Source organism: Equus caballus, chromosome 1 (assembly GCF_041296265.1).
Source record: "Equus caballus isolate H_3958 breed thoroughbred chromosome 1, TB-T2T, whole genome shotgun sequence".
Taxonomy (NCBI): Eukaryota; Metazoa; Chordata; class Mammalia; order Perissodactyla; family Equidae; genus Equus; species Equus caballus.
The window spans coordinates 34,127,644-34,141,823 of NC_091684.1; the positions used below are offsets into that span (position 1 = coordinate 34,127,644).

The 14,180-nt window shown below is 41.4% G+C and overlaps 1 protein-coding gene and 1 long non-coding RNA gene across 20 annotated transcripts in view; one reads left to right on the top strand and one right to left on the bottom strand.

Moving 5' to 3' along the window:
• The window catches only part of ENTPD1 (ectonucleoside triphosphate diphosphohydrolase 1), a 126,040-nt gene that overhangs the window by 37,590 nt on the left and 74,270 nt on the right, over positions 1 to 14,180 (bottom strand). For all 19 annotated transcript variants that reach the window (XM_070223792.1, XM_070223837.1, XM_070223796.1 and 16 more), the window contains 2 exons: positions 12,554 to 12,681; positions 55 to 172 (listed from right to left, as the gene is read on the bottom strand). Coding sequence is in view for 4 of the 19 variants with exons in the window: in XM_070223751.1 (XP_070079852.1) it covers positions 55 to 172; positions 12,554 to 12,681 (246 nt within the window). In the remaining 15 variants the exon portion in view is untranslated. The remainder of the gene's footprint in view (positions 1 to 54; positions 173 to 12,553; positions 12,682 to 14,180) is intronic.
• On the top strand, positions 786 to 12,298 carry LOC111773640 (uncharacterized). Its single transcript, XR_002808352.2, has 3 exons — positions 786 to 924; positions 3,343 to 6,937; positions 11,032 to 12,298. It is a non-coding gene; the product is annotated as an uncharacterized lncRNA (long non-coding RNA).

Sequence of the window (14,180 nt, forward strand, 5' to 3'; positions counted from 1 at the left end):
ACCTTTCACGTTCTCCCGCCCCACTGTCTCCCCTTCCCCTTTTCCTCATCTTACCTTTTACCTTGCATTCTTCTATCTGATGCACCACCCCCGTGTCATTCTCCTTTTCTGCTGGCCACGTATAGATGTATAAACTCGTGTGAGAAGAGCCCGCATCCAGTACAATCCCATACTGAGGACAAAACAAACCAAGAACTTATCAACATTACATCATTCTTCTCCATATTCAGCTTGCAACTGAAAAAAGGCAAAGATAGGAGTTTTCAGAAACATGAGGAGAAAGTATTTTAATTCAAGAGGAACATGGGTGAGGGGGGGCATGTGCGCCTGGAGTTGTCCTGATCACAAGATCTACCAGGACACCAACTCCTCTAGAACAGTGGCCCTCAATACTGGTTGCACATTAGAAATATCCAGGCCTTACCCTAGGTGGGGCCCGAGCATTGGTATCGTTTAGAAGCTTCTCAGGTGATTCTAATGTGCAGTCAAGATTCAGAACCATATGCTGAAATAGCTGAGGCAATATGCAGGAAATAGAAAGCCATTCATCCCGTGGTTCCCAAACTTGTATGCACATCGGCATCATGAGAATCACCTGGAGAGCTGCAAATGCTACTGATGCCTGAGTCCAAGCCCCCAGATAGGGGATTGAATGTGGCCTGGGCTTTGGAAGAGAGACATGGAAGATACTAAGTGTGCTTGCTTTTTAATTACAAAAACCTGTAAATTGTATTAAATAAAATTTAAAAGCTATGTACTTTAACTTCATGTTTTTGGCTCTTAAGAGTAGGGGGAGATGAAAGGAAGAAAAAAGGTAGGAGAAGAGGAAAAAAGACAGCACAAGGAAGAACTAAATGGGCAGAGGAGAACGGGAGAAGAACAAAGTCACCACCTCACATTTCAGGAGAACATGAAATGTACCAGGTAGGCGTTGTATGAAGCATTTTACAAGAATTATCTGACTTAGCCCTCAGAACAGTGCTGTAAAGTAGGTACTATTTTTCTCCCCCACAGAGGCGAAAAAGAAGTTAAGTAATTTACTCAAGATACACAGCTAATAGGTGACAGAGCCTGGATCTGGATCAGAGTTAGACTCAAGACCTTATGCTCCTTATCAGAGAAATATAGGAACAAGAGCTGGACAATAGCTTTCAAATTGATGCCCCCTTATAAGAACTTTTTTTTTTTGAGGAAGATTAGCCCTGAGCTAACATCTTCTGCCAATCCTCCTCTTTTTGCTGAGGAAGACTGGCCCTGAGCTAACATCCATGCTCATCTTCCTCTACTTTATATGTGGGACACCTACCACACTTGCCAAGCGGTGCCATGTCCACACCCAGGATCTGAACCAGTGAACCCCGGGCCGCCAAAGCGGAATGTGCACTTAACTGCTGCACCACCAGGCTGGCCCTGTAAGAACTTTTAATGAGGGATAACTATAGCAAAGTGTGCAAATCTTAGGTGTGCATCCCAATGAATTTTTGCATATGTGCACATCCATATAAACTATCACCAAGATCAAGACACAGAACATTTTCTAGTCCCCAGAAGGCTTCCTGGTGCCCCTTTCAGTCAGTTGCCCCCATGGGTAACCACTGCCTTAACTTCTATCACCATAGATGAGTTTCGTCTGTTTTTGAACTGCAGTAAATGGACTGACATAGTGTGCTTCCTTTATGTCTAACTTCTTTCACTCTATACTATGTCTCTAAGATGCATTCAAACTGAGTGTGTCTGTAGTTCAGCTTTTTTCATTGCTGTAGAATATTTCGTTATGTGCATATACTATATTTGTATCTATTCTACTGTTGATGGACATTTGAGTTGTTTCCAGATTGGGACTATTAGGAAAATAGCCGCCAGAAACATTCCTTTACATGTCATTTTAGGGACATGAGCTCCCATTTTTTTGGGGTGTTTACCCAGGACTAGACTGATAGACAAATGCCTGTTTTGATCAGTTGATATTCATCTTTGCTTATATCCCTGGGTTTAATCAGGAAAAAAAATGCCATGATTGAATAACGAAGTCTGCCATGGGCTTCTGAGGAGAGCATGGTGGCACATGACTCTTTATTTATCATCCCTATACTAGAGAAAAGCATGGAGGAAAGTAAACAGGGAAGTAAAGGAAGAGAAGCAGAGGAGGCACTTCTGAAATGTGAGCCAACTACTCTCCTCACACTTTGCGGCTCATTTGAGCTGTGGACCCCAAAAGGTGGTCTGCCATTGATAATGCTTAATTCAGTAGCTGTTTTATATATATCCCTTCATATTGTCTTAGCACATGGTAAGAACCTAAGAACCTCCGGGGAGAAAAGGAGACAGTAGCGAGGATTCAAAAGATCTTTCCAGACCACTGGGGATAGGTAAAAGTAGAGCCTCTCGAGGCATCAAGCTTTATTCCATTTCACCACAGACCAGAGAGTATCACCATGCTGGTGGGGTGAGGATCCTTGATCCTCCATAACCCCCCCAGTGTTCTCCGTCTTGTGAGGCACGGCAGGGATTCCCTGTGGTAGTTAGCATTATGCCCTTACAAAGAAAAAGGCCTGCATACTTGCTTCAGGCATGGCAAGGAAGAAAGCTGGACAGACTCCTCTGCAGCTAGATTTGCAGTGAGAGGAAACCAAGAATTGGCTTAAGGTGGTGACTGTTGTGGGCAGAGAGGGATCTGACTGAGTTCTGGGGCCTTTGGACCCATGGGAAACCTCCCATGGCAGAGAAAGAGGCTCAAGGATTACACAGCAGAAAACTCTCTTGTTCCCTAGCAGGGCCCCTGAATTCTTCCTGCCAGAAAATGTTCCAACCACAGCAGCATATGATAAAAGGTAGTGAGGCAGAAGCAGCAAGCAGCCTTTATCTGGAATCAGGACGTTCTAGTCTGTCTGACATTGTTGACATGAAAGTCACTCTTCAAATAGAGCAGAGGAACCAGGCTTGCTTCTATCAGTCTGTTTCTCGAAGGTCTTACACAGTGTGGTGGTTGAGAAATGAAAGATTTTACTACATTTTCATTTGGCAAGTGGTTGAGAAGGGGATACAGCATACTTTAACACAGGAACTGAGGACATTTCACCTTGTGTATACAGCAGACTGGAATACTAACCTGTTGAATTGTGCCAAATGTTTTTTGTCTTCTAAAATGGTTTGCAGAATAAAACACTGGCATCGCTTACTGCCTGAAGGACAGATAAAGCTTGATTGTCTGAAAACTCTCAGTTTGAGCATTTTGGGAATTTGCCTTTTGTTGTTATAAAACTGTCAGCATATTCACTCCTTTTTCATAGCTGGCCCATTTTAGAGCTAGAGTTCATTCCATCTAATCTTCTCATTTTATAGATGAGACAGTGTGTCCAGAACAGTTTAAGGACTTGCCTAACGTGGACGGATGGTTAATGCCTTAACAGATCCAGAGCCCAGGTAGCCACCACCTTTTGTTCTCTTTCACCACACCAGCATTTCCCAATGTGTGTTCCAGAAAGCAATAAGTCTGCAAGGATCTGCGTGAATAAACCTTCCCAGAAGTTTGGAGAATGCTGCATGCTTTCTCTCTCCTGGGCTCAAGAACCCACTAGGTAGTGAATACTTCAGAGAAGTCTGACAGTGGGAGAAACCCAGACTCAGTGACAACAGAATTCTGTTTTAAATAAAATCTCTACCCTACAGAAATGCTGTCTTGCCATGCTAGCGTGTTTACCCAATGTTTAAACTCATATTTAAAACATTTCAAAAAGTATGTCTTCCACATTAAAGAAAAATCAAAGATTTGGGTGATGAGGAAGAAATCTGACATTCCTTTAGTATTATAATTTCAATATTACTTTCTATTTTGAGAGTACTAAAAATTTATCAAATAGCATCTAGAAAATGAAGGGAAGCAGAAAAAAAAATTGATTCCACCAACTGGATTTCACTGTTATTTTTATTTATTTCCTTCCAGTATTTTTTAAATGCATGATAATTTTTATATAGTTGTAATCTTACTGTGCCTACAACTTTGTCTTGTTAGTTTTGATCATACATATGATTTTAGTGATCATAACTGATCTTCATGAGCTGTGTCAGCTGAACAGAAGCAGTGATCTAGAAGAAGGAACAGTAGAAATGACCTTGCTTGGTTCATGGAGACACCAATGTAGGGGCGTTGGTATAGACCTGAAGATGTGGATGGCAACAGACCCTGAGCTCACAGAGACTGGAGGCCATGTGGTGGTGGCCTTAGGATGAAAATAATTCTACCTGCACAAATGTCATAGGTCCAGGCTTCTGGGTAAGTCTCCCTAGATGTGGAAAGAGAGAAAACTGGAGCATCAGATGATCTACTTCTGTTCCTGGCTCTGCAGAAGTGGGATGTTCAACCCTCTGCTCTGAGTCTTCTCATGCAGAAAACACTGCCTTCACACTGGTCTGCTCCCACTTCTCCTACGGGCCACATGGCTTCTGTTCCAGAGCCTTTGCCCAGAAAGCCCTTTACCTGAGATCCCAAGCTTCTCTGAACTTCTCAGATTCAATTCTACCCTCCTAATCCAAGTCTTAGACTGCTTGTATTTTTCCTCTAAAGACAGCACTTACCTCAAGGTGCAATTAACATATTTATGTGGCTATTTGATTAATGTCTGTCTTCTCTATTAGATTGTAAGTTACATTAGGGCAGGTCTGTTTTGCTTACCGTGGTATATCCAGCACCCACCATGGTATATATCCTACTGTATGTCTGGCACAAAGAAGAAGTTGACAGACAATTGCTGAATCAAATGAATGAAGGAGAGGGGTTAGAACTATATGGTTCCTAAACTCCTTCCAGTCCAAAAAGAGGTTAATATTCACAGTCTAATATAAAGAGTGCCATTGGTGTTGAGTTCCACCACCACTACCATCCCACCCAAAAAACCCCATAAGCCACGTAACATGGGCAATAGTGTGATAATTCTTTTGCTCCCTTCAGACATATCAGTTGTGAATCTTTCTTAAAAGTCCCTGTGGCTTTAACGTAACTTTGGCAACCTCATCAGTCTGTCTCAGTGAGTCCTTTTGAATAAACAAAGCTTATCCTTTGAATGTGACTCTAGTACTCTTTAAACAAATCAGGTCTCCATTAGCTACAGTGATGCAGGCAAGGCCTATAAACAATTAGAGACCTTTTTTTTTCTTGCTTTTTTCTTTAATTGGAGTAACTAGACCCTTAAAATACAAACCACAGTTTTGTTGTTTTCATTTTTTAACCTATGTTAAAATAGACAGAACATAACATGGGCCATTTTAACCATTTTTAAGTGTACACTTCTGTGGCATTAAGTATATTCATATTGTTGGGCAACCATCACCACCATCCATCTCCAGGTGTTGTTTTTTAAACCAGATGTTAAAATCCAGTGGAGTAAAAATAATATAGATATTTTCCAGGAGTATTTTAGGTTGAAACTTGGAGCAAATCCTTCCAAATTCTCCATAAAAAGATAAAATTTCAAATGCTTATCTAAGAACAGTACTTTAGTTCCTTAGGAAAAAGCAGAGGCATGGGGACAGGTCATCACTCTAGCAGCAGCTGGAAATCCCGGGAGTGCTAGCTTAGTAACCATAACACACTACAGGTAAGGGCTTTCCCTAGAAATCATCTCCCTCAAAACAGTGTTGACAGCTGGCTTTCACTGAGGGATCTGATAAGTGAGTCACAGGTATTATTCCATTTAATCCTCACAACCGTCTTCCAAGTAGGTACTATCTCCATTTTACACAATAAGGAAACTGAGGCCTAGAGACAGGAATTTACTTGCCCAAAGTCTCACAGCTGGAAAGTAGCAGATCTCGGATTGAAATAAAAGCCTTCTGGTCCCTAAGCTGGCATTCCACAAAAGTGGCAGCTTTTAATGAAGGCATGTGTTTTGGTATGAGGGTAGTCTGCTGCCTCCGAGAGAACCCTGTGGGGCTCCGTGTGCACCAGAATGTAGAACGTTTGTGCTAAAAGGAATGTCTGACAACTTGCTAACTGCTAGTGTTCAGTGACGAGCAGGCAATTAAGGAAGTGGTGAACCAGGCAGACCTCAAAGCTACCTCTCTCCCCACATCCACCAGGACAAAGGCACTTTCCCAAGGGAAATTTAGGGACAGCTAATGATTCTTCAGTTCATTAAGGCCTATGTCTTTTTTAAATGGCCATCGCGTATCTAGAGGGCAGTAGTTCCCAGACTAATGGCATGAGAATGCCCCAGGGTGCCTGTTAAACGTGTAGATTCCCAGGCCCTGCAGCCCGGAGGTTTGAAATGAGTAGGCTCTGGGGGTGAGAATGGGAACCAAGATCTCTAGGGGATCCTGAGGCAGGGCCTGCCTCCCACACTGACAAACCCTGCCATCAGGCTGGTCCTTCCCATGCTCTTCACATCCAAGGAGAGACCAGCTTTACTTGTTCAAGATGCTCATTCTATTCATTGAGTCAGCAAACTTCTATGAGGCAACCACCCAAGTCATATGCTGTGCTGGTTGTAATTTAACATTTACTTTGTGATTATTTGATTAATGATTATCTCCTTCCACTAGATTATAAGCTCCATAACGGTTAAGGCCTTTGCCATTCTTGCTTACTGCTATATCCCTACGGCCTAAAATAGAATAGATGGTCAATGACTATTTATTAAATGAATGAACTGAGTGAATGAATAATAAAATGTATGCAAAGACAAATGAAACCCAGTCTCTGTTCTCAATATGCTTACAACCTTGCCAGGTTGCTGGTAGCTGGGCAAGTAACCACATCAGTACAATAAAGAGTTCTGTGCTTTGGCAGATGTGGCCCAGGCCTAAGGCTATCACCTCCCCAGAAAGGCTGAACCCAAACTGGGTCAGACAGGAAGATAACAAGACTGGATCATCAAGACTGGAGGGCTGACCTGAGCTGGGCTAGACAAAGGCAAGTCAGATGGAAGAACTGGGGATACAGGTAAGTGGCAGTTTGTCACCAGGTAGACAGGTGGCGAAGATGATAATATATGAGCTACCAATCATTGAGTGTCCACAGTGGGCCAGGACTTCTGCTCCGCAATTTGCATTTGGATTTACTTTATCCCAGTTACTTCTTACAGTAGTCTACAAGATATCAATTATCAGTTCCATCTTACAAGTGGAGAAACTGAGGCTCAGAGAGCTTAAGTCCTGGGACTATAAGAGCAAAGCTGGGGTTCAACCCCAGGCAGTGTGAGTCCAAGGCCCATGTTGTGTCGCACTCTGGGCAGGCAGAAGAATTATCCCTGCAAGGAGAACAGGGATGAGGAATCAGAGGAAGTGGTAGAGAGACAGCTGGAAGTCTATCCATCTATGAAGTTGCACCAAGAGACGCTTATGGCCACCACCCTTTAAATAGAAGCATGCAGAGGTTGTTCTCAACATTATTGTCCCAAGGTGTTCCATCTTGATCTTAAAAGGAATTTGATTACTAAGATCTGGTCAACCTAAGTGTCTCTGACATTATCCCCTCACCCCCCTGCCAATAGCTTAATTCCAGTCTCATCTGCCTTGTCTAAAGGCAGTTTAGACAGCCTAGGAGCATCCTAACTGGTCTCTCCTCTTCAAATCTGCTCTCCAGATGAAAGGACTCCTGGGAACGTAAATCTGGGGATCACCTCCCTGACTGAAAGCCTTCAAAGCAGTGGTTTGCAATCATGGCTGCTCGTTAGAATCACCTGGGAAGCTTTTAAAACACACCAATGCCTGGGCTTCACCCCTAAAGATTCTGATTTAATTGACCTTAGGGTAGGGCCCAGACACGAGTATTTTTTTAAAAGCTCCCCAGGTGCTTCTAATATGGAACAGGCTTGAGCACTACTGCAATTTAATGGATGAGACACCCACTCCTTAGTGTCCCTTATTACTTGGCCCCAAGGCCGCCTCCTCCATGAAGTCTTCATGTGACCAGGCACAACTGGTGGCTCCTTCTTCTGGACTTTCATGTATTAATATGTCTCTAATGTATTGGAACTCTTTGTACAAATGACTCTTCCACGAAAAGCAACAGGTGCAGTGATGCTTCAGCTACCTCTTGTGGCCACTGCACATCTTCTTGGCCAACTTTTTACTCCAGGACCAGCTGTACCTTCTCATCGCTCAGCCCAGGGACTTCTCTCCTGTTAGGCCACCCATGGTACCCACACAGCCCCTCTGACAGATGTGTAAACCTGGAAGTGCCAGAGAGTTAACACCCAATGGGGCAACCCTTGACCAACAGAGGATGAGAACCAGGGGATCAATCCCCAAGGCAGACGAATCTGAAGTGCTCTCTCCACAGCTCTTCAGAGGGTCCTAGTGGGATCAAGCCTCAGGTGCCCAATGTGGTGATCTACTCATAATGCCCTCTTTCTCTGTTTCCTTGGGATCATTTCCCAAAATAAACATCCTGCGTTCAATTTCTGTTATTAGGATGTGTCATTTGGAAAAACTCAGACAAATGGAAAGAACATTAGTCTTTGGGTCAGAAAACTGGGTTCTAGTCCTAGCCTCACCTATACCTAGCTCAAGAGAACCTTGAAGACACTCATTTTATGATCTATAAAATGAGGATAATCTTTTATTCTTGACAGCACTCCTGGGAAGAAAAAATGGAAACGATTTATAAACTGCAAAGCACTATATAAAATAATGTCATCACTATGCTTTAGGAGGAATTCCTTTACTATTCAACCTTTAAATGATAGAATCCCTCAGGACTTGGTCCTTACCCTCTTCTCTTCTCACATTTTACCCCCTTCCTATGATCTAATCCATTTCTAAGGCTTCAATACATCAATGACATCACAGACATATCTTTAGTCTAGATCTATGCTGTCCAATAAGGTAGCCACTAGCCACATGTGGCTACTGAGCACTCGAAATGCTAGTCTGGTTGTGTTTTTTTTTTTGCTGAGCGAGATTTGCCCTGAGCTAACATTTGTTGCTAATCTTCCTCTTTTTTATGTGAGCCACCACCACAGCATGGCCACTGACAGATGAGTGGTGTAGGTTCATGCCCAGGAACCAAACTCAGGCTGCCAAAACAAAACACAACAAACTTAACCACTAGGCTACCAGGGCTGGCCTGAGATGTGCTTTAAGTTAAAAATCACAGTGGAATTTGAATATAGGATGAAAAAAAGAATGTAAAATATTTCATCAGTAATTCTTTATTTTGGGGCCAGCCCAGTGGCGCAGCAGTTAAGTGCACACATTCCACTTTGGTGGCCCCGGGTTCATCAGTTCGGATCCCGAGTTTGGACATGGCACCACTTCACAAGCCATGCTGTGGTAGGCATCCACATATAAAGTAGAGGAAGATGGGCACAGATGTTAGCTCAGGGCCAGTCTTCCTCAGCAAAAGGAGGAGGATTGGCAGCAGATGTTAGCTCAGGGCTAATCTTCCTCAAAAATAAAAAAAAAATTCTTTATTTTGATGAAATGTTGAATGATAATATTTTGGATGTATTGGATTACATAAAATATATTATTAAAATTAATTTCACCTCTTTCCTTCTACTTTTTTAAAATCTGACTCCTAGAAAAATTAAAATGTGGCTTGCATTATATTTCTATTGAGCAGTGCAGGTCTACATTTCTCTTCTCTGCCATCCAGATCTGATTATCCAATTGCTTCTTTGACATTTCCTCTTGGATGTCCAGTACCTCAAAAACAATTCTTCAAAAGTTGAACTCAAAATCTTCCCCTCCTTCCAAACTACTGTAATAGTCTCTTACCTAATCTCCTACATATGCTTTTATCCCCCCTCTAATTCATTGCAGCCAAAGTGATCTTTTCAAAACACAAATCTGATCATGTCACTGGCTTGCCATTGCTCTTAGGATTAAAACTAAAATCCTCACCCTGTCTTGCAAAGCCATACCTGCACCACCTCCTTCACCATCCTTATCCAACTGATGGCCCACTCTTGCTGGCCAACCAGTTTCTGGGAGGTATCCAACTACCTCCTGCTGTGAGATTCTTATACTTACTTGCCTTTACCTGGAATACTCTTTATCTATCTCTTCCCTGCTAACTTCTAATAATCCCTCAGATATTATTTCTTTCAGGGAGGACTTCCCTGGCCTCCAAAACTTTCATTTGGTGGCCATCATAACAATTGTAATTAATAATTTGTGTCATCTATTAGATGTGTTTACTTATCCAGGCTGTAAGCTCAATCATATCTATATTGGCTTCCCAATTGTGTAGCCCCATGCCCGACACAGACACTTAATAAAATAATTGTTGATGCCTAAGTTTATGAACAAATGAATGAAGAGATGCTGAATGAGGTATGGTCGTAAAGAGATGATATGTGTTTTTAAAACAAATGTACCAGGTACAAATATCCAAATGTTATCTTTTTATCATCATTTTTGGAAGGAAATACATTTATTCCAACACACTACTCAAAACCATTTAGTAGCTCATGATATTTGGGATGATCTTGGTTATTAGCTTATAAACTACACAAGAAAAAAGTCTCATTTGTTGATCCTTGTTTTAGATTTTATAAAATGTTTTATCATACCGCTAATGCATCAAACTTAGTTTTGAATTATTTCAGAGATATTATCAAAGAGTATGCTCTAAAGTAGCAATGTCCAACAGAACTTTCTGCAGGAATGGAAATGCTTTATGTCTGCACTGTCTGATTTAGTAGCCACCAGCCACTTGAGGCTCTTGAGCACTTGAAATGTAGCTAGTGCAACTGAGGGACAAAGTTTTCTCTTTGATTTGATTTTAATTAACTTAAGTTGAAAGAGCTACATGTGGCTAATGACTATCAAATTGGACAGCCTACGTAGCTTAAAGCCATCAGCAAAGACAAGTTCCTAAAATATTTTTGCCCTCAATATATGCCAGGCATCTTATTAAAATTAGTGTATAACCTCAACAAATGACTAGTTGGAATGTATAAAATGATCTTTGCGTAAAATAAACCAGTGATATTACTATAAAGATTCAGTTCAGATGCCAGTATCTGTTCTTCAGATATTCATAGCTTTTATTTAAAGAATGCTAAAGAACTTGTTCCATTTTACCAGGCCAACACAAGAACATGAATCACAACAGACTTGAAGACTACCACTGAGAATGAGAGAAGGTCACCCATGACCGCAAGTATTCAGTCTTGGGAACACAGAGGGAACACAGAGCTCAAGTCTCATGGCTTTTGCCTCCTAGGCAGTCCTCCTCTCCAATGATGCAATAATGAACATGTGAAAAGGTCAAATCAAGAAGGCAATCATGTACTTTTGGAGCTGGCAAACAAACAGCAGAACTGAGATGTCATTAGGCTTCAACTGTGAGTGAGGTTTTGCCAAGAAAGCCGACATCACTCAATATTAAAAGGCAAGAAACCACTGACAATGAGAAAGTATCAGCCTTCCATGCTGACAAAGGGGCTGCTGTGCACAGCCCCACCGAGTTGAATTTTTATGTCAAACTGAAGCCAATGTAACATCCAGGCCTCTGCTATAGAGCAAGTGATCTGGATGGGTGGCAGAAGTTTCAGAGGCTTGGCATATGCTTCCGTCTTTCCAGGCTCACAGTTTAGTATCTTCAAATACAAGAAAATATACTTCTTCACATGTATTCCAGGGCCTCCATGGTCCAGTTAACTTCTGGCTATGTCACTGCCCACAGTACATACGTGCTAATTAATTAGCATATTGGTATATTCTGGGCCCTTGCAGATTTATTTACTGTAATTTCAATGAAAGTTTCAAATGGTGTATTTATCATATAAATTTAAATTTACCATGCTTTTAAATTAATGGATTAAACAAAATAAGGACCATATTACAAAGTACTTGTGAGATATTCATGTCTTTCAAATTTTACTTTGATGAATTTGAAAGGAAGCAGAACTAAATCACAACAGAGTTAACAACCCCAATTATTTTTAATGACATTAACCAGCTCTTCAAATGTGGAAATTCCACAGGAAATCTGTCCATCCATGAGTTCATTTCAAACTACTATATTTGATACATGTATGTGTTCTCTGGGGTTTTTAAATTGATTTTGCTGCTTTAATATTATTTAATATTTAATATCTTTAATATTTTGGAGATGAGGAACAAGTCTTCTCCACAATCTTTGACTTCCAAAGTACTTTATATAGAGCAGTCTAATAAATGTTATTTTGGTGATTGTGATAATTATGGAGAAAGAAGAACAGAGTGCAGTGTTATGACATATCCACAGTGAAACTATGAGTAAGAAGTACAGATTATACTAGATTGTAGGATATCAGCACAGTACAACACAGATCTGGATGTGGTGAATAAAGTATTTGTTTCAGTTAGACGATCGATTTAATTAATTTGCTGAACAATTATAAGACAATTCTCTTCCCACCACTAATTGACTCAAGGCACACCCTCTTCCAGAATGAGCATCTGTTTCCATTTTACTCTCCTAATTCAATGGATATTGACTAGCTCCTGGGCTGCCGGAACCTCACCTCCTCCTGTATGGTCTGAGTCACCATAACCTCCCTCTACCTGCTGGCCCCTCCCAGCCTCCCTCATAAACACACACAAACACACAGATTTGAATTACCTTAACATTTTCTGGCAATGATTTATTCTGGGTCAACCCCACAGCAAGCAAAGCAACCACAGCCAGGATAAAGGAGAAGCCAAGGATGACCAGTAGATTTCTGGAACAAAATCTCTTCAGTTCAGAATCTAAAACCAAAAGCAGAAGAGAAAATAAGAAATCAACAGACATTGATTTTCCTCCCCTTTCTGTATGGTCTTGTGGTAGCTACATGGAGACATCAAAGATAGATAAAAGTTCATCTTTATCCATGAGATATTTGTGAAGTAATTGGGAAATAATTCAAGAACAAAAGGATTTGTCTGTACTCTGATAAGGGACAAGACTTAGTTAGTGGCTGTGGTAAGGTGAATAGACAGATTTGGTCAGTGATCAGATATGGAATGAGGATAGGGAAGAATCCCTAATTGGCAGTTTGTTTAATAGGTCATGCATCTCTATCAAGGTACAAGTGAAAAATAACAAAAAGCAAGACTAGCCCTCCTCATTTTTAAAATCCATCACCAAATATTGAAGATGTTAAAAAGTATTCAGAATATATGATCAGACATCAGAGTCTCACTACTCCAGGACACTTGCTGTCTTGACACAGCCTTTGCATTCCAACCACACTTATATGTTAAGTAATTGGTAATGCGTAGAGGCTGTGGAGTTTGGAACATTTCAGGTCATCATTTACATTATCTTATCTATTGTGTTCTTAGTCTCACTCCATCATGGTACATAAAAAAGCTCCAAGAGGAGAATTATATAAAAGGCAAAAGTTACTTTGATCAGAACAGAGCATATAGCAGAGGTAAACAGGAAATGGAATGGTTGCCCCATTCTCTCCATTCTAACAACTCACTCTCTTCCTCTCTCAAACTCCCAAACTTTTTCCTTAAGCTTTGGGGAGGAAGGATAGGACAAAGTAATAAAGCAGCATGTGGAAATGAGATGGGCGCTGCAGAACAGATTGCACTTCTCTAAGGATAGGGCATGGGATTAAAACAGCTGAAAGAGGAACCCAGGTCTCCTCCTGCTCTTCCCCTCCTGGTCAGCAGCAGCAGCTGCAGGCTGAAATGGGAGTTCCTCCTCAGGCTCTTGAGCAGAAGCTTGAACTTCATCCAATGGACTGTAACTGTATGGGTCTCCAGTCTGCATCAACCTCCAGAATCTTGAACCAGTCTTTAACCGTCAAAGAGTACAAAACTCAAGAGAAAAAGTTTTAACAACACCATTATCTATTGCTTCCCAAAAAAGGATCAATAAATGAAATATACAGCACTTCCCCCTTCTCTGCTCCCCAAAGAACCTCAATTTTGTTCAGATGCCTGCTAAGCAGCCCACATGCCTCATAGGAAAGAGCTACAACCTCAGCTCAAGGAAGGGCCTGATTATTCTGCATAATCTCATTCCTTCACCAGTGATTGGTTCAAGAATGGATAAGTACCCGAAAATAGTCCATGAGACCCTGGAGGAAGTCCGCTGGGGCAAGTCTAGGAAAAGAAAGGAAGCGCTCTCTCTTCTTCCTCAGACATTGTTCTGCCTGGATGAGATGACATCCAATGATGGCAGAGCAGAGAGATGGAGATAACTTGAATCCTTGATGGCATTTTGAGCTGCTAAAATAACCAACCCTGATCCA